Source organism: Oryx dammah, unplaced genomic scaffold, assembly GCF_014754425.2.
Source record: "Oryx dammah isolate SB20612 unplaced genomic scaffold, SCBI_Odam_1.1 HiC_scaffold_27, whole genome shotgun sequence".
NCBI lineage: Eukaryota > Metazoa > Chordata > Mammalia > Artiodactyla > Bovidae > Oryx > Oryx dammah.
Genome location: NW_024070211.1, coordinates 108,664,724 through 108,685,785, shown reverse-complemented (window position 1 = coordinate 108,685,785; position 21,062 = coordinate 108,664,724). Strand labels below are relative to the sequence as shown.

General features: G+C 39.5%; 1 protein-coding gene across 1 annotated transcript in view; it reads left to right on the top strand.

The window, feature by feature from the left end:
* The window catches only part of ABCB11 (ATP binding cassette subfamily B member 11), an 87,434-nt gene extending 67,443 nt beyond the window's left edge, over positions 1-19,991 (top strand). Inside the window, exons 21-27 of the mRNA XM_040229280.1 lie at positions 1,166-1,369; positions 4,438-4,679; positions 7,814-7,970; positions 9,098-9,295; positions 13,482-13,688; positions 15,427-15,573; positions 17,538-19,991. Coding sequence (XP_040085214.1) covers positions 1,166-1,369; positions 4,438-4,679; positions 7,814-7,970; positions 9,098-9,295; positions 13,482-13,688; positions 15,427-15,573; positions 17,538-17,738 — 1,356 coding nt within the window. The 3' untranslated portion in view covers positions 17,739-19,991. The remainder of the gene's footprint in view (positions 1-1,165; positions 1,370-4,437; positions 4,680-7,813; positions 7,971-9,097; positions 9,296-13,481; positions 13,689-15,426; positions 15,574-17,537) is intronic.
* The last annotated feature ends 1,071 nt before the right edge of the window (positions 19,992-21,062 follow it).

Genomic DNA, 21,062 nt, shown 5'->3' with positions numbered 1-21,062 from the left:
CTTAAAGAATTTTCCATTTAGGTCTCCTCCTTGTAAGTAATTTATATCATTTTTACATCAGGCTTAGCATATTCTTGATTATTTTTTAGTTCTTAAAATATAATCATTGGATCAAAATGTATAATCATTTTGAAAGGTTTAAATATGCATTATCTTGCTGCTTAAAGAGTTTATACCAATTTTACTCTTATCATCTGAGTTTTCTAGTATCTAGTTCACCTTATTCTTGACCTTAGACTAAATAAATAAGCCATAAGCTCATTTCTACTTATTTTGCAACCTTCAATCTTCAAGGAGTTTTATAGGTTATTCATTATCACTAGAATTAATCTCTCACTGACTGCTCTAGCTCTGATACCCATGAAATGAGATTAGTCAATAGATGAGCTCCCAAGAAGCTGTGAATAAGATGTAATACTTTTACTAATCCAGCATTCAAATGCTCTACAGGGGTCTCATTATGTAGAAGATTCTCCCTTTTTTAAACATAGAACTACTACTATATGATCAGTGATTTCATTCCTAAGTATATATACCTGAAAGAATTGAAAGCAGGGACACAAACAAATACTTGTACACCTGTGTTCATGTCACTGTTATTCATTACGGTCAAAAACTGAAAGCAACTCAAGTGTTTATCAACAGCAATGAATAAACAAAATATGGTATATACTCACTATGGAATATTGTTCAGCTTTAAAATAAATAAAATTCTGATACCTGCTCTAACATGGATGAACCTTGAAAATATTATGCTTAGTAAAATCAGCTAGACATAGAGGGATATGTGTTGATGGTTTCGCTTGTATGTGGTACCTAGAACTGACAAAGTCACAGAGACAGAAAATAGAATAGAGGTTAACAGGAGCTGGAGAGAGGGAGGAAGGGGTGTTAGTATTGACTGGGTATAGAGTTTTTGTTAGGGATGATGAAAAAGCTTTGGGAATAAATATGATGATGGTTACATGACATTGTGAAGATATTTAATACCACTGGTTTATACCTTTAGGAATGGCTAAAATGATAAACATTATGTTTTATATATATTATATATTACAATTTTATAATAATTTAAACAATCTATCTTTTTGCTATAAAACAACCTTTTCATAATGTTTAATCAGAGACTGCATATCTGAGATTGTTGATTTGCTTTGGTTTGCAGGCTACCGGCTCTCAGATCGGGATGATGGTCAATGCCTTCACTAATATCGCTGTGGCTATGATCATTGCCTTCTTCTTTAGCTGGAAGCTAAGCCTAGTTATAGTGTGCTTCTTCCCTTTCTTGGCTTTATCGGGAGCCATACAGACCAGAATGTTGATGGGATTTGCCACTCATGACAAGGAGTCTCTGGAAGTAGCGGGACAGGTAATCTCCTACACCCACTGTTCAGGCTGCTTATGGCTGAGTGGCTATCAAACTGCTAAGGAATAGCACAAATAGGCCTAAGGAAGCTGTTAGCTTGCAATCACTCATGGTTAGAAACTTCCCATTAGCCTTTATCATATATGCCTCTGATGCTATGAGATTGAGCAGATGTGGAGAAATAGTGGGGCAAACACAGAGGTTACATGTTCAGTTTACTCCCAGACAGTTATCTTTTCTGGACAGTTACCACATCCCAATTTGGCATAGTATCCTCCTTTGCAGGAGTGAATAGTTACCTTTATTGTCTGTTCTTCTCTTTTTTTTTTTTTTTAGCTTAATGGTTTCTCCAGGTCATACTACCAACATAGAAAGGAATTGCCATCTTTCTGGCACGCACTTTTAACTTTCACACTTCAGTGTCTGCTAGACTTGTGGCAAATATCTTTCCCAAAGAGAACCATGAGATACATACAGCTTAGATCCTGAATACACTTGGGCTGCAGCTATGCACTTTTAAGACTGTTCGAATTAAATTTGGTTATGAGAGATAAGTGAAGACATGATGGCATAGACATTTATCAGGGACAAGAAATCATCCACATACACATACATACACCCTCCCCTTTTAATAAATTTACTATCAACTAAGGTTTGTCTCTTTGAAGAGGAAAAGTTAACATAGCCCAAGTAGGCAGAAGCCAAAAGAATTTTGTATGCCAATGATAGAAGGTAGCTTACTTTTGTACCTTTTTTAGGATAGGATCCTAATTCAGAAATAGTAGCTATTTACCCTAGAGTTTTCATTCCAATCCCAAAAAAAGGCAATGCCAAAGAATGCTCAAACTACCGCACAATTGCACTCATCTCACACGCTAGTAAAGTAATGCTCAAAATTCTCCAAGCCAGGCTTCAGCAATATGTGAACCATGAACTTCCAGATGTTCAAGCTGGTTTTAGAAAAGGCCGAGGAACCAGAGATCAAATTGCCAACATCTGCTGGATCATGAAAAAACAAGAGAGTTCCAGAAAAACATCTATTTCTGCTTTATTGACTATGCCAAAGCCTTTGACTGTGTGGATCACAATAAACTGGAAAATTCTTCAAGAGATGGGGATACCAGACCACCTGACCTGTCTCTTGAGAAATCTGTATGCAGGTCAGGAAGCAACAGTTAGAACTGGACATGGAACAACAGACTGGATCCAAATAGGAAAAGGAGTACGTCAAGGCTGTATATTGTCACCCTGCTTATTTAACTTCTATGCAGAGTACATCATGAGAAACGCTGGGCTGGAAGAAGCACAAGCTGGAATCAAGATTGCCGGGAGAAATATCAATAATCTCAGATATGCAGATGACACCACCCTTATGGCAGAAAATGAAGAGGAACTAAAAAGCCTCTTGATGAAAGTGAAAGAGGAGAGTGAAAAAGTTGGCTTAAAGCTTAACATTCAGAAAATGAAGATCATGGCATCCGGTCCCATCACTTCATGGGAAATAGATGGGGAAACAGTGGAAACAGTGTCAGACTTTATTTTTTTGGGCTACAAAATCACTGCAGATGGGGACTGCAGCCATGAAATTAAAAGATGCTTACTCCTTGGAAGAAAAGTTATGACCAACCTAGAAGGCATATTCAAAAGCAGAGACATTACTTTGCCAACAAAGGGCCGTCTAGTCAAAGCTATGGTTTTTCCAGTGGTCATGTATGGATGTGAGAGTTGGACTGTGAAGAAAGCTGAGCACCGAAGAACTGATGCTTTTGAACTGTGGTGTTGGAGAAGACTCTTGAGAGTCCCTTGGACTGCAAGGAGATCCAATCAGTCCATTCTAAAGGAGATCAGTCCTGGGTGTTCTTTGGAAGGAATGATGTTAAAGCTGAAACTCCAGTACTTTGGCCACCTCATGAGAACAGTTGACTCACTGGAAAAGACTCTGATGCTGGGAGGGATTGGGGGCAGGAGGAAAAGGGGCCGACAGAGGATGAGATGGCTGGATGGCATCACCGACTCGATGGACATGAGTTTGAGTGAACTCTGGGAGATGGTGATGGACAGGGAGGCCTGGCGTGCTGTGATTTCTGGGGTTGCAAAGAGTTGAACATGACTGAGTGACTGAACTGAACTGAACTGAACTGAGGGATTGAAACAAACACAAATTCATAGTATAGACTAAAAAATAAACTTTATACTTAACTTTTCTTACATAATATTTTGTCAGGATAATTTTAAGAAATAGAATCTAATATTTTAAATTTATATTATGGAAACAATCTTCTGTCTCAGACACATATAAAGAAACCATTTTGGACATTTCAAATGAATTCATAAAGAGAGCCTTCTGTACCATTTTTCTCCCTCTCCTCTCTTCCTCAACAATTAGAGGCAATCAAGCCATGTTCAGTTCAGTTCAGTCCAGTCACTCAGTCATGTCTGACTCTTTGCAGCCCCATGAATCACAGCAGGCCTCCCTGTCCATCACCAACTGCTGGAGTCTACCCAAACCCATGCCCATTGAGTCGGTGATGCCATCCAACCATCTCATCCTCTGTCGTCCCCTTCTCCTCCTGCCCTCAATCTTTCCTAGGATCAGGGTCTTTTCAAATGAGTCAGCTCTTCGCATCAGGTGGCCAAAATATTGGAGTTTCAGCTTCAGTATCAGTCATTCCAATGAACACCCAGGACTGATCTGCTTTAGGATGGACTGGTTGGATCTCCTTGCAGTCCAAGGGACTCTCAAGAGTCTTCTCTAACACCACAGTTCAAAAGCATCCATTCTTCGACGCTCAGCTTTCTTTATAGTCCAACTATCACATTCATACATGACTACTGAAAAAACTGTAGCCTTAACTAGACGGACCTTTGTTAGTAGTGAGTAGAACTTGAACTGATAGGATGTCTCAGGGCCTAGTCAAGTTGATTCCCAGGAACTTCTTTGTGTTCCCAGAAGATGTGATGTGTATCGCCTTCTGCCATTTGCACTAGATCTAATCCATGTAACCACTGAAAATGTCATAAAAGTAGTGACCTCTGCTCTTTTATTTCTAAAGGTCTTTTTCCTTCTTTAGATTACAAACGAAGCCCTCAGTAATATCCGTACTGTGGCTGGGATTGGAAAGGAGAGGCAGTTTATAGAAGCGTTTGAGGCAGAACTGGAGAAGCCATACAAGACAGCCCTCCGAAAAGCAAATATTTATGGACTCTGCTTTGGTTTTTCCCAGTGCATCGTGTTTGTTGCTAATTCTGCTTCCTACAGATATGGAGGTTACTTAATTCCCAATGAAGGGCTCCATTTCAGCTATGTGTTCAGGTGAGGAATGTCTGGCTAAAATCATAAAAGATCAACATTCAAGGGAGGAATAGTCTGGTCCAATTTGTTAGTGGCTGCCATTTAAACCATCCCAAACTTAGTGTCTTAAACAGCTGAGATTTATTATTTCTTAAAGATTCTGTGGGTTTTCAGGGTGGTAGATAGTTCTGGACTGCGCTGATTCAGTTAGGCTCCTGAGTGGCCTTCTGTCTCCATGGCCTTCTTCAGGCTCCATGTGGCCGGTTAGCAGCCTGTTTTCTTCGCTTTGTGCTCTTGGAAGACAGAAGATTGCCAGCCCCTGTGTGCACATGCTTGCCAAGTCTCTGCATGCATCACATTTTCTAATATCTCTTTAGCCAAAGAAAGTTCTCTATGACAAAGCCCAGATTCAAAGGAAAGAGGGGTGTAAGCCATCTTTCGATGAGAGGATCTGATCAATGTCTCTCCTTTCTGCCCACGCTGCTATCACACAGCGCTGACACCGGGTGGACGGCCTACTGCCAGTTTATACTGACGCTGTTTACCTGGAGGTGGCATTGGATCCTCTCACAGGTTAAGGATTTGGTCCTACAGGACTGCCTCTCCCTCAGTCCTCACCAACGCAAGCCTAGGTCACCACCTGTGCTTCTCACCAACCAGCTAGAGACCCAGGGTTCCCATGACATCCTCTTCAGCTTTGATTTATACGCTAGAGTGTTTCATAGCACTCAGAGGACCACTTTACTTCCTAGATTACCAGTTCATTGGGCTTCCCAGGTGGCGTAGTCATAAAGAATCTGCCTGCCGATGCAGGAAGATGCAAGAGATGTGGGTTCAATACCTGGGTGGGAAGATCCCCTGGAGTAGGAAGAGGCACGCAACTCCAGTATTTTTGCCTGGAAAATTCCATGGACAGAGGAGTCTGGCAGGCTCACAGGGCCACAAAGAGTCTGACATGACCGAGCATACACAACACAGCTCAGAAACAGCCAGATGGAAGAGACCCAGAGGGTGTGCCATGTGGGAAGGGCTTGGAGCTTTCATACTCTCTCCAGGAATGCCACTCCCCCCAAATCTCCACATCTTCTCCAAACCAGAGGCTCTATGAACTCTGTCTTTGGGGTTTTTATGGAGGCTCCATCTTGTTAGACCTGATTAATTAAATCATTGACCATCAATCAAAGCCAATATCCAGCCTCTTCCCTTCCCTGAGGTCTGAGAAGGGACTGAAGTTCCATCTCTCTGATCACATGGTTGACTCTCCTGGCAACCAGGCCCCATCCTTAGGTTGTGAGTGTGTGCTTAGTCGTTCAGTCATGTCTGACTCTTTGGGACCCCATGGGCTGTATCCTGTCACATGCCTCTGTCCATGGAATTTTCCTGGAAAGAATACTGGAATGTATAGCCATTTCAGGGGATTTTCCCAACCCAGGGATCCAACCTGAATCTCTTGCCCACATCTTTTGCATCTCCTGCGTTGGCAGGTGGATTCTTTTCCCCGGTGCCACCTGGGAAGCCCATCCTTAGGTTACCCAGAGTTTTTAGAAAAGCCAGTTCCTTAACATAACAAAAGACACATTGATCCTCTCAAAATTTGGGAAATTCCACAGGTTTAGGAGCTCCAAGCCAGAAACTGACAGAAGACCAAATATATATTTCTTACTAGAAGTCCCAATATCAGAGGAGTAAAAAGTCATATTGCAAAGGGATGTGTATAGAGTAATAAGATTAATTAAGCATTTTCACAGTCTACCATATTGGTTAATGCTGAGAAAGCCTAGAAGCCTAAAATAAGATGGTTCATAGATCTACTTCATTTGAACTCTACTTCTCGCTAAGAAGGCAAGTCTCCAGCTGACTCTTCCTAGGTGGAGAGAGCAAAGACCCAGTCAGGGGAATCATGTTCCTTTCTTATAGCTGGGGTCTGCTCTTCTAAGAAGATTAGCTTTGAGTCCAGTTTCTCACATTTCCAGAGCCTGAGGGTGTCAGGGTACCAAGGAACTGGGTGTACATGCATATGAGTGTGATGTGATGGGGTGGGGGACCTCGGAAGAATGAGGGGGAGATGGTCTGAGAAAACCCTGGAGGACATTAGGAAAATCAGCCCGAGTAGAAGTCTGCTCTCGAGTCATGAACTAGTTCTGTCTTCTTGCCTTCTATCTGCTCCTAGAAATAAAAGAAAACCTTTTCTCCTGCCCCACTATACCCCCCACCCACCAGAAAGTTTCTTTTCTTAATGTTTGTGTATTTAGAGCTACTAACCCCAAATTGGAAATCACAAACTGTTGACTTACTTAGTTTAGATAAGATTTTTGAAGAATTATTTGCCAACATGTAAAAATCAGAGACAACAGAAAACTCCCGATTTCTGGCTTCGCTTTAAAAACTGAAAGATGACCTCCTATCACTTCCTGTTTTATTCCAGGTGCTTGTCATTGCTTTAAGCTTTGGACTGGGATCCTAGAGATGTTTGGGTTTGCAGGTCTGCCCTAAAACCGTTTCTGCTTATAAACTGAGCGGTAAAACATACAAAGAGTTGGACGCAACTGAGCAACTAAGCAACTAAGCTCAAGCGCACACAATGTGTGTAAGCTGAGATGAGAAGAAGGATTCAGGCAATCACATCTTTCTCATGCTGTCGGAAGCATGAATAACATGCTTGCTTGGCACAGAATTGATGCTTATATCACCAATCATTGTCTTTCACACATTGATCATAGATTCATAGAATGTTAACATTGTATTGGATTGACCAAAAGGTTCATTTGGGTTTTTCCATAATAACTTTGGAAAAGTTCCAATGAACTTTTTCACCACCCCCGATAAAAAAGTCCAAGGCAATCTGGTGATCTTTCAACCACTCTTTTTCCCCCCAAGAAGTCTTTTTCTCAAACAACTTTTTTTAAAGGCTGCTCTACTTGAAGCTGGGTTTGGAGGTTTGAACCCCCTTGTGTAATCCTCCCCTCACCCTTTCTTGTTAGAACACAACTTAAACACCATTCATCTCCCCAACTTCCCATTCCTAGATAAGTCTAAAGAGACCTGTTCAAGGCTGCTCAGTCCTTTCCAAGGCTAGACCCCCCAGACTCTGGCCTCTTAGGCCACCACACCAGCCACACTGCCCCCTTTCTAGCTGGGTGTCTGTCTGATTGCAGGGTGATCTCTTCAGTTATACTGAGTGCGACAGCTCTTGGGAGAGCCTCCTCTTACACACCAAGTTATGCCAAAGCTAAAATCTCAGCTGCACGCTTTTTCCAACTGCTGGACCGACGACCCACAATCAATGTGTACAGCAGTGCAGGTGAAAGATGGGTAAGTATTGGAGGTGGGGGTAACGAGTGCAGTGTGTGTCTGCTGGTCAGCCATTGGGGCTGCTTATTTAAGACCACTTAGCTTTGAAATTCTGCAGTATATGGGTGCATTCATATGCACTCAGAATGAGCAGATAGTAGATTTATCAATGTAAAAGAATGAAGTACATTAGCATTAAAATTATTCATAAAGCTTGCATTTGAATAAGGCAATTCTATCCAGTGAATATTTGTTTTATAATACAAGGTTACTATAAAACGCACTTAGTTCCAGAATAAATGAAGCTATAAGTCTTTGAGACTTTGTGCAATCACTGTGATTTTACTGATGTTCTGCTATGGAATGTAGCAAAACTAGTTTCTTCTGTCCAGTAATACTGACTTATTTCTTGTTTATCTCAGTTCCACATACCTTCATATGGATGCTCAGAAAATCAATTTGATCTCAATGAAATATCACTTTTTCTGATTGATAGTCCCTACAGGTGTCTTTTTAAATCTTCCTTGCTTGATTTTTAATATCCTAGGATGTTCAAGAGAGCAAAACAACATAAACTCCAGTAAAGTTAACTAAATTCAGAAATCTTAAAATTGGTCAAATGCCCCATTTCTCCTTCAGCTCAGTAAAAGGCAAGTCTCTGTGTGGTTTACTAAATGTCTATCCATTTCTAGAGTTCACATGTCAGATAGTACGACTGAAGATTTTCACCTTTGCAATTCAGAGTTCAAGTAACTTTCTGTGGAGGTAATTTCAAGTGTAAAGTTATTATTTTGAATATTTGGGGAAACAGAACTATAGGAGTTTGCATAGTCACGGGCTCCTGTGATGTAATCATCTCTTTTCTTTTCTTCCATGCAGAATGACTGACAAGGAAGTCCCCTTAGGTTATAACGGGAATATTTGATCTCCTGATCAAATATCTTTAAACTCAATGCCCCACCCTCCCTTTATTCTACATCTGTTAAAATAGGGAATAGAATGCTGTTTCATTAAGTTGCTGTCCTTATACTTTGATTTTGGCAGCTTGTTGTTGAAGGTATCTTAAGCAAGGATTTAAAACTCAGGTGCATTCTCAACAGTCTAGATACTAGTAGGAGAATATATAATTCTAATCTTTCCATCCACAGGACAACTTCCGGGGACAGATTGACTTTGTTGACTGTAAATTTACATATCCTTCCCGCCCTGATGTACAAGTTCTGAATGGTCTTTCAGTGTCTGTTGGTCCAGGGAAAACCCTGGCATTTGTTGGGAGCAGCGGATGTGGTAAAAGCACCAGCATTCAGCTGTTGGAACGTTTCTATGATCCTGCCCAAGGGAAGGTGGTAAGCAATGCAAATGCCTTTGAGAATTTAGCTTTCTGCAGAGGATCTCCAGCTTCTTAAAGGGGGTCTTCAAGGTTGTGCCTTACCAGACTCATTCTGAAGCGCTTGCTTCGGGCAATATTCTCCAGTTCCAGTCATTTGCTGCTTGACCTGATTCTACCTCACAATTTCTAATGTTAAATTCATTCTTCCCAGTTCCAGATGGTCTCCTGACCAGATAGGCAAAGAAAACTGCAAAGCTGGAGATGAATGTATTTAATAGAACCATTCACTTACCTGTAAATGGGGCAGAAAGTGCAGACTAATCAAAAAACTAATGACTGGGAGCAGAAAAAGTGGGGGTGATCAGAAACACAATGATAAATGAGTAAGAAAGGGAATTTAATGTGAAAAATCGGAGACAATCCTGGTTCAAGAAGCTAAAGCCTAAATAATATAAGGGTCTCAAATTGGTAGTCATGTGCCTTAAATCTTTGGTAAAGATATTTGAAAAATTGGTGGCTTGCTTTGTTGCTTATTTTCTACCGAATCTTTTTCTCTTCTTTTCTTTTTCCTTTCTATCTTTCCAAATAATATATGCAGAGGAGCACAAAGTAAAATAGGAAATATTTGTAAAAACAAAGCAAAACAAAACAAAACCAACTTTTTATTCCACCATTTCCACCCCACCCCCCCTTTTTCTGCTCAAAGGCAACTATTTTTAATCACTTGATGTTTTTAGATCTCCCAACAATTACCTCAGTGTCCCTAAATAATATGCTCATGTTGCTATTTCTTGATTTAACAAGTTTAGACCCTCTGTTGATTTATTCGCAAGAGATGGAAATTTAGCTTCCCCTCCTCCTCTCCCCTCCTTTGACCCACCTCCTCCCAATATGGTTATACTACTTTTAAAAGCTCCTCTTTTTGGAAATTTAATTAATACAGTTTTGTTTCTTTCCCATCACCTGCAGGTAACATTTCTTGAATCCTCATTTTCTAAGATGAGATTAGCAATTTTACCTCTATTTTCACTTTTTCCTCCCCCCTCCCTTTTTTTTTTTTGCCTCTCAACCCCTAATAGCTACAGTTTTATTTTATCAAGAATATAAAATGCTTGCATTTTGTTTATACTACTTACAGCTTTTCCTCTAGGCTGATTCTAAAAGTTGAAAACCTATTAACTTTTATTATGGCTATGGAAATATTGTTCATCTCACAGTTAAGGAGTGAGGTAGCATCACAGTTTCTTTTCTTGCTTTTCTGAAAGACTTTCTTTCTTTCTTGTATTCTCTGCCTTTATAAAATCTTTAGGTTCTTCCCATGTTCTACATCGATACTTATTCTGAGGACCCTGCTTCTTTCCTTTATTTCTGCCACAGCCTGGACTAATTGCATCCTATATCTGTTCAGCAATTGTCAGTCTGTGAGTTTCCCGCAGTACCTTTTGGATTCGGTCCATTATTTCCTAGTTCATTTTCCTCTTTCTTTGGTTTCCCCTCTTATTTTGTTGGAGTGCATCTGTAAGTAGTTTTCTAAGAAATGATTCAGAGGTGTGGGTCTGATTGAATCCACATATTTTGAAAAAGGACTTTCTGATACCTCTGAATAATGTAATTGTCATTACAATGAGGATAGATAACATGATGAGGAGAAATACTGAGGGAAATTTGAAAGAGGTAACTAAAGTTTCCTTTGCATAAAGCAAAACAGGGAAGGAAACCGATAGTGGTAAAATCCAGGAAATTATGAAAATAAGGAGTAAGAGCTGATTATCTGAAGATTATAATCACTTCTCTTATTAATTTTAGGTATAGGGATTTTATTTGTTTGAAATTATTTGGTGATTGATGACTCTAGGAAGTACATGGCACTGGGGGTCTGATCTCTGCAAAGGAGAGGATGCAGTTTAACCAAATGTCAGATCTTTCATGACCGTCACCTGGGTAGACTGTGAACTAACTACATGACATACAGGAATTCAAATCCTTCATGTTCAACTTCTTTAACATTAACGTGCATATTAAGCATATTTCTCTGAATGTACTCAGTGAATGTTCTGGTCACAGATAGCAAGCAATACCCATGAAAAAAATCAATATGTTTCCTTGCATTTCATAGACACAATGTATTTTATTACATCATTGTAAAACTTTCTTACAGACATTCTTCATTTAGAAAAATACCACCTTTAATGCAGTTTTTAAAAATTCTCTTTGCTCTTAAGGAAGCTAACAAATGCAGGCATTCAACATTTTTAGCATTTAATTGGGTGCCTATGTCAGATTTGTTGGAGAAGGAAATGGCAACCCACTCCAGTGTTCTTGCCTGGAGAATCCCAGGGACGGGGGAGCCTGGTGAGCTGCCATCTATGTGGTCGCACAGAGTTGGACACGACTGAAGTGACTTAGCAGCATGTCAGACTTTATTTTTTGGAGCTCCAAAATCACTGCAGACGGTGACTGCAGCCATGAAATTAAAAGACGCTTATTCCTTGGAAGGAAAGTTATGACCAACCTAGATAGCATATTGAAAAGCAGAGACATTACTTTGCCAACAAAAGTCTGTCTAGTCAAGGCTATGGCTTTTCCAGTGGTCATGTATGGATGTGAGAGTTGGACTGTGAAGAAAGCTGAGCGCTGAAGAATTGATGCTTTTGAACTGTGGTGTTGGAGAAGACTTTTGAGAGTCCTTTGGACTGCAAGGAGATCCAACCAGTCCATTCTAAGGGAGGTCAGCCCTGAGTGTTCTTTGGAAGGAATGATGGTAAAGCTGAAACTCCAGTACTTTGGCCACCTCATGCGAAGAGTTGACTCATTGGAAAGGACTCTGATGCTGGGAGGGATTGGGGGCAGGAGGAGAAGGGGCCAACAGAGGATGAGATGGCTGGATGGCATCACCGACTCAATGGACGTGAGTCTGAGTGAACTCCGCGAGATGGTGATGGACAGGGAGGCCTGGCGTGCTGCGATTCATGGGATCGCAAAGAATCAGACACGACTGAGCGACTAAACTGAACTGAACTGATGATGTGCCCAGATTAGTTCCTGTGGGAAATTCTAAGGAACATGAACCATGTCTTCTGTCTTCTGGGAGCTTACTCTCAGAATACTCTCATATAGACAACATCAGCAAACAGTTCCAGTGCTTAATTATTAGTGCTTTGCAGTGTGTAAGTACTATGGAAAATGCGTAAAGGAAGAGGAGCAAGGGCTAATTGTTGGGGAATGCCATATACTTTTTCTAGTAGTGTTTGTGTTTTATGCTGCCAACGTATTATCTAAAATATAGTATATCCATACTACTTAACATAATCTTTTTCTGAAATCATGGGGCTAAATACTTTCTAGTAGTATGTTAGACATACTATCCTTTTACTGTCCTAGGTCTTTTAAGTGAAAGAGCTCGAATGGTAGATATTTGAATTCCTGTACTCAACTGCCTAAATAAATCGTGTTGCTGTCGTTGTTGTTCAGTCACTAGGTTGTGTCCTACTCTTTGCAACCACATGAACTGCAGCTCACCAGGCCTCCCTGCCCCTTATTATCTCCTGGAGTTTGCCCAAGTTTATGTCCATTGAGTCCATGATGCTATTCAATCATAAAAATAGATCATGAGTTCCCAGAAAATAGAGATTTTTTTTTTCTATAGCATACCAAAGACTGCCTAGCATGGTGCCTTTGTGGCAGGTTATTCTGTATATATCTGTTGGTTGACCAAATGAATAAATATACTCCTTTCTTACTAGGATTCATTATCTTCAGTCATTCAGAGGTTAGTATCATTGAAATCAATGGGTTTGATTCTTATATTGTCCAATAGCTTTACATAGGAAACCCCATTTCATAACCCATGGAGTCTCAAAATTGAGCAATTATGTGTACTTGGAGAGGATGTGCTACACCAGAAGATAAGGAAAGTTTTTGTTTTTTAAACTAGATAATGTGCCTTTCTTGTTTGATACCACCTGTAGAGCTAGAGTTTGGGAAACAAACAAACAAAACCATGTCTGATCACAACTTTGACACTGCTTCTGGCAGACACCACCTCCACAGGTCAAAGGGAACATAATTTATTTCCAAGAATCCTGAGCTTGTTGTCTCTTAAGCAAAGCACACATCTTGCACAACACTAACTCTAGGACATGAACTTTCCTCACTGCTGGAATTCTAAAATTCAGTACTCTGGTTGTCATTTCTGTTGGCAGATGATAGATGGGCATGACAGCAAAAACGTAAACATCCAGTTCCTCCGCTCAAACATTGGAATCGTTTCCCAGGAACCGGTGTTGTTTGCCTGTAGCATAATGGACAACATCAAGTATGGAGACAACACCAAAGAAATCCCTATGGAAAAGGTTATAGAAGCTGCAAAGCAGGCTCAGCTGCATGACTTTGTAATGGCCCTCCCAGAGGTAGGTACACAGTCAGAGTCATTCCTGATGGGAGGCAGAGAGGGAGAGAGGTAGAACAACCAGAAAGTCATTATGACTGTAGCTCAAGGAGAAGGTCAAAGGCAACACAACTTATTCCCCAGTGCCCTGGGATTGTCTCAGCCTTTTAAGCAAAATAAATGTCCTTCATCAATAATAATCATAATCTTTAGGGCTTTATAAAATTTTTTTTGATGTGGACCATTTTTAAAGTCTTTATTGAATTTGTTACAATATTGCTTCTGTTGTTTGTGTTCTGGTTTTTTGACCTTGACCAAACCCACAATCCCTGTATTTCAAAATGAAGTCTTAACCACTGAATTGCCAGGAAAGTCCCTAATCATTAGTTTTGAACAATATTATTTATCCAATGCAAGGTATGTTATAGAACTTGTTGTACAGAAAGTAATACCACATTGAGCATCAGCTTGCCTGTGTGTGCTTAGTCACTCAGTTGTGTCCAGCTCTTTGCAACTCCATGGACCGTAGACTTCCAGGCTCTGTTCATGGGATTCCTCAGGCAAGAATACTGGAGTGGGTGGCTGTTCCCTTCTCCAGGGGATCTTTCTGACCCAGGGATTGAACCCAGATCTCCTGCATTGCAGGCAGATTCTTTACAGTCTGAACCACTAGGGAAGCCCTGGGTATCAGCTTAGTATAATGGAAAAAAAAAAGTCCTGAGATTTGGAGCAGACGTTGATTTGAATCCAAGTGAGGTCACTTTCTAGTGTAAAGTTACTTCTGTAACTTTGGGATAACTACTTTTCTTTTCTGAGACTCAGTCATCTACAAAAAGGTAAAAGGTAACTTAGAATGAAAGAATATACAAAATAGCCACAAAAAAGAAAGCTGCTTCTGCTGTTACTGCCATTGTCATTCCGTTGCTTGGCAGCAACTATTATACATGTAGAGTAAGTTGCACTTGGTTTGGAGTAAGTCTCACTTTCCCAGAGCCAAGTCTGAATGCAGTGTAACATTGACCCTAAATTTTTCCATCCACCAATGGTCTTTCTTGGTGTTCGATCACAAAGAAAATGAAAACATGGAAACTGAAAAATTTTCAAAAAAGAAACTGAAAAATAGGTAATAAGGAGGAAATGATTTCTGTGAACATTAAATGATAATCTGGCTAGAGTAGTTAGTACCATAGCTGATGCACAGTAAATACTCTGTGAATGTAACTTATTTTACACAAGCATTCATCAAGGGATTCTCTTCCATAATTTCATAAAAATGACAATATGTGAACTAGTTATTAATATCTGAATTTTCAGGTGAGTTTTCAGCTCACAGAAATTTAAATAATTTGTTCATGATCACAGAGCTAAGATATAGCAAGAGTGAAATTCAAAGCAAGGCTTGCATTCCAGAACAATGCCACCTCAACAAGGAAATGGATGCGACGATCTCCTAAAGGTCCTGACATTCTAGGACCATTCTGTCTTGGAAAGATCTTCCAGACAGGAGACAGGAAATCAGGGAATCTTACATCAGGGAGGATCTCATACAAAGGAGAAAGAGATTAAAAAATAAATACAGAGAAAAGGATACAAAGTCCCCTTGTTTTCCAGCATGAAAGGTCACAAATGCCATATTTTTTTAAGATCCTAGATGGATTTGAAGTCCTTTATAGAAATGATTCACAATTTCATAAAACATGGGGGCTCCATAAAGCACAGGAGGATGCTTCTGGTTCTGAAATTTACCATATGTTTTCCAGAAATATGAAACTAATGTTGGGTCCCAGGGGTCTCAACTATCTCGAGGAGAGAAACAACGCATTGCTATTGCTCGGGCTATCGTACGGGATCCGAAAATCTTGCTGCTAGATGAAGCTACTTCTGCCTTAGACACAGAAAGTGAAAAGGTAGGTATTGATTTTCTAAGCCTTAGACCATTGTAAATGAGTCTCTTGCTGTAATATTTGTCCTTATAAAATGGTAGTATTGTTAATTTTCTGATTAACAGTAGAAATGGCTACTCCCTTGCAGAACCAAGAGACAATAGTTTAGAGAAAGGATTTAAAATAGGATTGCTTCAAAAAAAAAATTTAGCTTTAAAATAAGAATTGTTTTTAAAATTGTTTAGGTTAGGTGACAGTTTTTTCAAGGGCAAATGATTAGCTATCTTAAGTAAAATAAAATAATCCTGGCCATCTGTTAGACATTTCATATTTTACAGTTCTAAAGTTTTGTGGCAGAGAAGATGGGAAGCATACAAAACAAAGAGGTGGTTTCTGACATGCATTTTACATAAAAGTAAATGCAATTGGGCAAAACACAATTATGAAATTTACCATTTATTATTAACTCCTTAAAAATCAGTGCCGGGATCCAGCCCCGGTGGATCCAGGGAATTCGAAGGTGGGGACGGCATCAGCGTCTTTGGAAAAATACATATTTAATTACAGATATATAAAGAGATTAGAAACGGATAGTGTAGTAGGAGAATTAGTGGAGAAAAGAGGCTGAATTCAGCCAGAGAAACAGGAGCAAGAAAGAAGTGACATGGTGGAATCAGTCTTTCCGGAAACTGATCCGATTTCTTTATTTTGGGGTTTGCTTATATACCTTTTGATACACATAGGGATGAATACAGAGTCACGCGGGGGTCAGCAGTCCTGACCTTTATCAAAATCAGGTGCTTTACATAAATGAATAAAAAGAGGGTCTTAGGGATATTACATCATCTTCTGGCCATGAGTGAGACCTGCTGACATTCTATGATCCTTTCTTTTGATAACCAAAAACCTTATTTCTTCCAAGGGTGTTTTTTCTTAAACCAGGCACCACCCTCCAGATAAAGTTGCATTCCTATAGGGTGAGGGTGTAGTGAGTTACAATCAAGAAAGGAATTTATTTAACCCAAGGTTAACAGGATTAATCTTAAAGGTTAATACCTATCTCTCCTATATGCTTAAAGGTTAATACTTATTTCTCCTATATGTTAGTTATATTCATTATAAGGGCAGGGAATATGGAGATTTAGCAGCAAACATCAGCCCAACAAATGAAAAACCCTTCACCAATATAATTCCTAACCAACTCACTATACTAATAATTCCTAACTCCCCCAAAGAATTTGCCTTTTGTAAGTCTAAAACATCTCGTGCCTCTCAGATTGGGAGGCTGTAAACAATCACATGTGGCCGGACAAACCTATACCGGTGGGCTAGATAACCTTCAGAGCAGTCCGTAAGCTGAAACACTCTTGTCACGCCCAGGAATTTTTATTACCTTGGAGCTGCACGTTTACTCCTTCTCCGAGAGAAATGGTTACGGGGGAGAGCCCCCCGTAAAGTCAGAGGCGTAGGTGAGAGCATAAAACAGACTCTGGTTTTGGGGTTAGATGCTCGGGAACAGGGGGTTTCCTGAGGCTTGATCACACCTTTGCATATGCCAAGCCTCCTTCCTCATGACCTTTGCCATGGGCGGAGTTCCTCACGCTGGCCCCCAACAAATCAGGATTCTGTTTTGGAGACAGTTAAATTGTCCTCAATAAAGAATGGTAGGGAATGACCACCTAATGGCTACCTTACATTGTTTTCCTGGTTTTATTTTATTAATAGTAAACTAGACCATTGAGTAATGTAAAATTACTTCATGGTCTCGTAGTTTGGTTCATTACAGGTTCTGTGAAAATTTTCAGCCTGTGGACTACCGTTTAAGTCATTGATGCATTGCATTCAGCAAGTATTTTTTTAGACCTCTCTCTCATATCAAGCCCTGAATATAGTGATGTTACTCAGGTGGCATGAAGCAGAACTCAGGCAATAGTGGACTAGGGAACAAACATAAGTCTTTGCACCAACTTTCCATCTTCTCTTTGCAGACAGTGCAAGTGGCCCTGGACAAAGCCAGAGAAGGTCGAACCTGCATTGTCATTGCCCATCGTTTGTCCACCATCCGGAACTCAGATATCATTGCCGTCATGTCGCAGGGGACAGTGATTGAAAAGGGGACCCATGAAGAACTGATGGCTCAGAAAGGGGCCTATTACAAACTTGTTACCACAGGTGCCCCCATCAGTTGACCTGACTTGTAAGATTCATGCACAGATGGTACACCAATTACAGGAGTGCCACGGACTGTTTTTTTGTTTTGTTTTTTTTTTCTTTAAGCAGAAATAATGATATTTTACTTTTACAGACATACATCGGACCTGAGCTAGTTTACCTTCAATAATAATTTAGTTTTAAATGTCTGTATATAGAAAATGAAAGAAACCAGAGTCATCGGCGGTAAGAATCCAATGTCAAGCAGCCATCATCCAGTGCTTTCACCAGTCCGTTATTCCATGGGAATTAGCGAGACATCGTGATGTGGAGGAAATAAGACTTGCAATTCGCCAGGGCAGAGACCCATCCCCTGCATTTTGAACAATTGAGGTACACAGAGCCTGGTCTAGACTAGACACTTGACTAATATCGACTGAGCTGGACCAAGGTCATATGGAGAAGAACAGAAGGACCGAAGACTGGCTGTTTTTTGATTGAAGTTTTCTTGCATGTGAAAGCAGATTCATCCATCTCTAAGGATGAGGAGAGAAAGGAGGACTTATACTTTGGACACTCTCAGACTGAAAGGGGCAGAAAAAGACAGGTTTTTAAAAGGGTTTACCAGTCAGGAATGTTGATTTATAGATTCAAGGTATAGTACGTGGGTGGTGAAGTCCTCATCTACTGGACTAGGTTCTGCCATGTGGCTGGAGCAGGGGGCGCTATCCTGGGTCTTGTACTCCTCTTCACCCCTATTCACATTGGTTGCTGTCCTTTGTTTCCCCAAGTCCCAGCATGAAGTGAAAATAGTGGATTTTACCTTGTGTAAGTGTTTTCTTCCCATGGCCAACAAATGAAATTCTGCCTACAAAGGAAGCCTGAGCTATTATATTGAGGTATATTATTTATGTCTCAGGTTTAATGTTTCCTGGTGAATAACCACGCAGGTGGTTTAGCAGGTTAACTAGTTACAACAGAAGAACTGATGGTTGTGAAGTCAGAAAGGGAGAGGGTAGAGGGCAGCATTCTACTTATGACAAATGGCAGTGATAAGTTGCAGAATAAAGATGCCTTCAAGAAGGAATTAAGCTTTGTAGGAAGCACGTGCTTATCCTGTAATACTGAAGAAAAAAGACCAACATCCATTTGTTTTAAGTTTTTGTTTCACAGGAAGAACATAAGCTATGTGCTGGGAGGCTGCCAGTTTCCTGGAATAGACTGGATGATTAAATTATTTTTAAATAAGATACTTGGAAGTTTTTGATGAGAGAGAAGAGCTTGACTGGAGAGGGTTTGAAATGATTTGGGAAAATATTTGAATTACAACTTCAAAAATGCAGAAGTAAATAAAGTTGCAAGTTTATTTTACAATGTCAGGGGCTGCCAATGTCTTCATTTTTGTCTTGTATCCTGTACCACTCATGAAGATTTGGTTTCTACAATTTTACATTATTGTGTCTCAGGTGATGGAAAGACTTGCTTAATCTGTTGTGACTGACATTATCTCAAGTCTTTCTGTAATTTCTAACGTTTTCAGGATGGGTTCTGTTGTGTTCAAACTCTTTCCATAATCCCAGTTAATAAAACTTTATGGAAAAAAAAATACAAGGATTGGAAGATAAAGTTGGGAAAATTTTTCTGAGGGTGGGACAAAAAGACCTGAAAAGTAGAAAAAGACTTAGAAGAACAATTCAGGAGATGCAATAATTAGCTAACAGCAGTTCCGGAAAGAAAATTCAGAGACAAGTGAGGGGAAGCATGATTTAATAATCCAAGAATATGTCCTATAGTTGAAGGATATGAATTTCCAACTTGAAAGAGTTCACAAAGTGTCAAATATAATAAATAAAGATCTTACCTGGGCACACCATTATGCAGTTTTGGAAAACTGAAGCAAAGGAGAAGATACTAAAAGCTTCTGAGAGAAGGAGAATGTATAATAAAGAAGCATAATGACATAGGACCTCTTGACTGTGACACTGAAAGTCAGAAGACCTAAAGATTTGCCCTCAGAATTCTGAGGGAAAAATTATTTCTGTTCTGCAATTTTATTCCCAGAAAACTATTCTCAAGAATGAGAGATGCCTAAAGAAATTCTGCTGTGTAAGAGTTTCAAAATTGTATGGAAGCAGGTGCCTATAAACCAGAAATGTTACTATTTGAGAAAAAAAATAGAAGAATTGACCTCCAACTTTTTGTCTAGAAACACTTTTTCATGTAGTTACTCTAGGTCTATTCTAACTGTGCTCTTGGGAAATTATTTCAATAAAAATACACTTTGAATTTAATGATGCAGTCATGCATACAATTTTTGGCAATCACACACTCATTTAAAACTGTAAATCCAGTAATATTTTGATGTTATGTCCTTAAAGAGGAAAATACATAGGATCATAATTAGATATAGTTCACTACATATTTTTTAATGCGTTAAAGGTAAGTTTCCTATCCTAAGAAAATATCAGAATATTCTCATCAGTCTGTTTTAGGATCCCACATTATATTTCCAACTAATGAGTTGAATTTATTAATATGTCTTATGCATGTAGAATCTCTCTGCAATCAGATTAATAAGGATATTAGTGGAGATAAAAAAAATTGCAAATTTGGCTGCTCTTTCCAAACATGTTTTGAGATAAATTTACATATGCAGGTGTACCATTATAAAAGAAGCATTATGTCCTTTTGTATTGCTGTAAATTTCCAGGTCAAGTGAACAATCTCACCTACCTATAAGAGATGGCAGGTGAAATTAACTGAAATCCAATTCCAATTTCTTTCACACTGTGTTCAGTTAAATACCCAATTAATTTAAATGGATAGACTGTAAATAAAGCAATGCACATGATTATCATCTAATTAGCACTGGCCAGCATTATAATGTGCTCATTAGTGAGTTGTATGGGATCCTAAGGCTCATAATGAGTAATCAGGGTACACGTGACTGGCATGTAGCTGTCTGGATGCAGCTACTAAACTCAATAAACCATCACTAAGACAGAATGCACGATAGGAAACGGAAGAATACACAGCCAGACAGTGAGTTGACAATTTCTTTCTTCTTATAATACAAGGATAGCTCCTACTCTCAGAGACAAAGAGATAAATGTGAGGGCAACAGAGTAGCTGGGAATAGAAAGGGAACTGTTCACTCAAGGTGACCCAAAATGAGTATCTATAATAATTAAAAATGATTATAGACAAGAAAGAAAATTGTGCTATCTTATTGGTTAAGAGTATATTTCTTTTCTTCTTATAAAACTTATTTATTTTTTAACTGAAGGATAATTGCTTTATGTAATTTTGTTGATTTCTGCCAGACATCAACATGAATCAGGCATAGGTATGAGAGTATATAT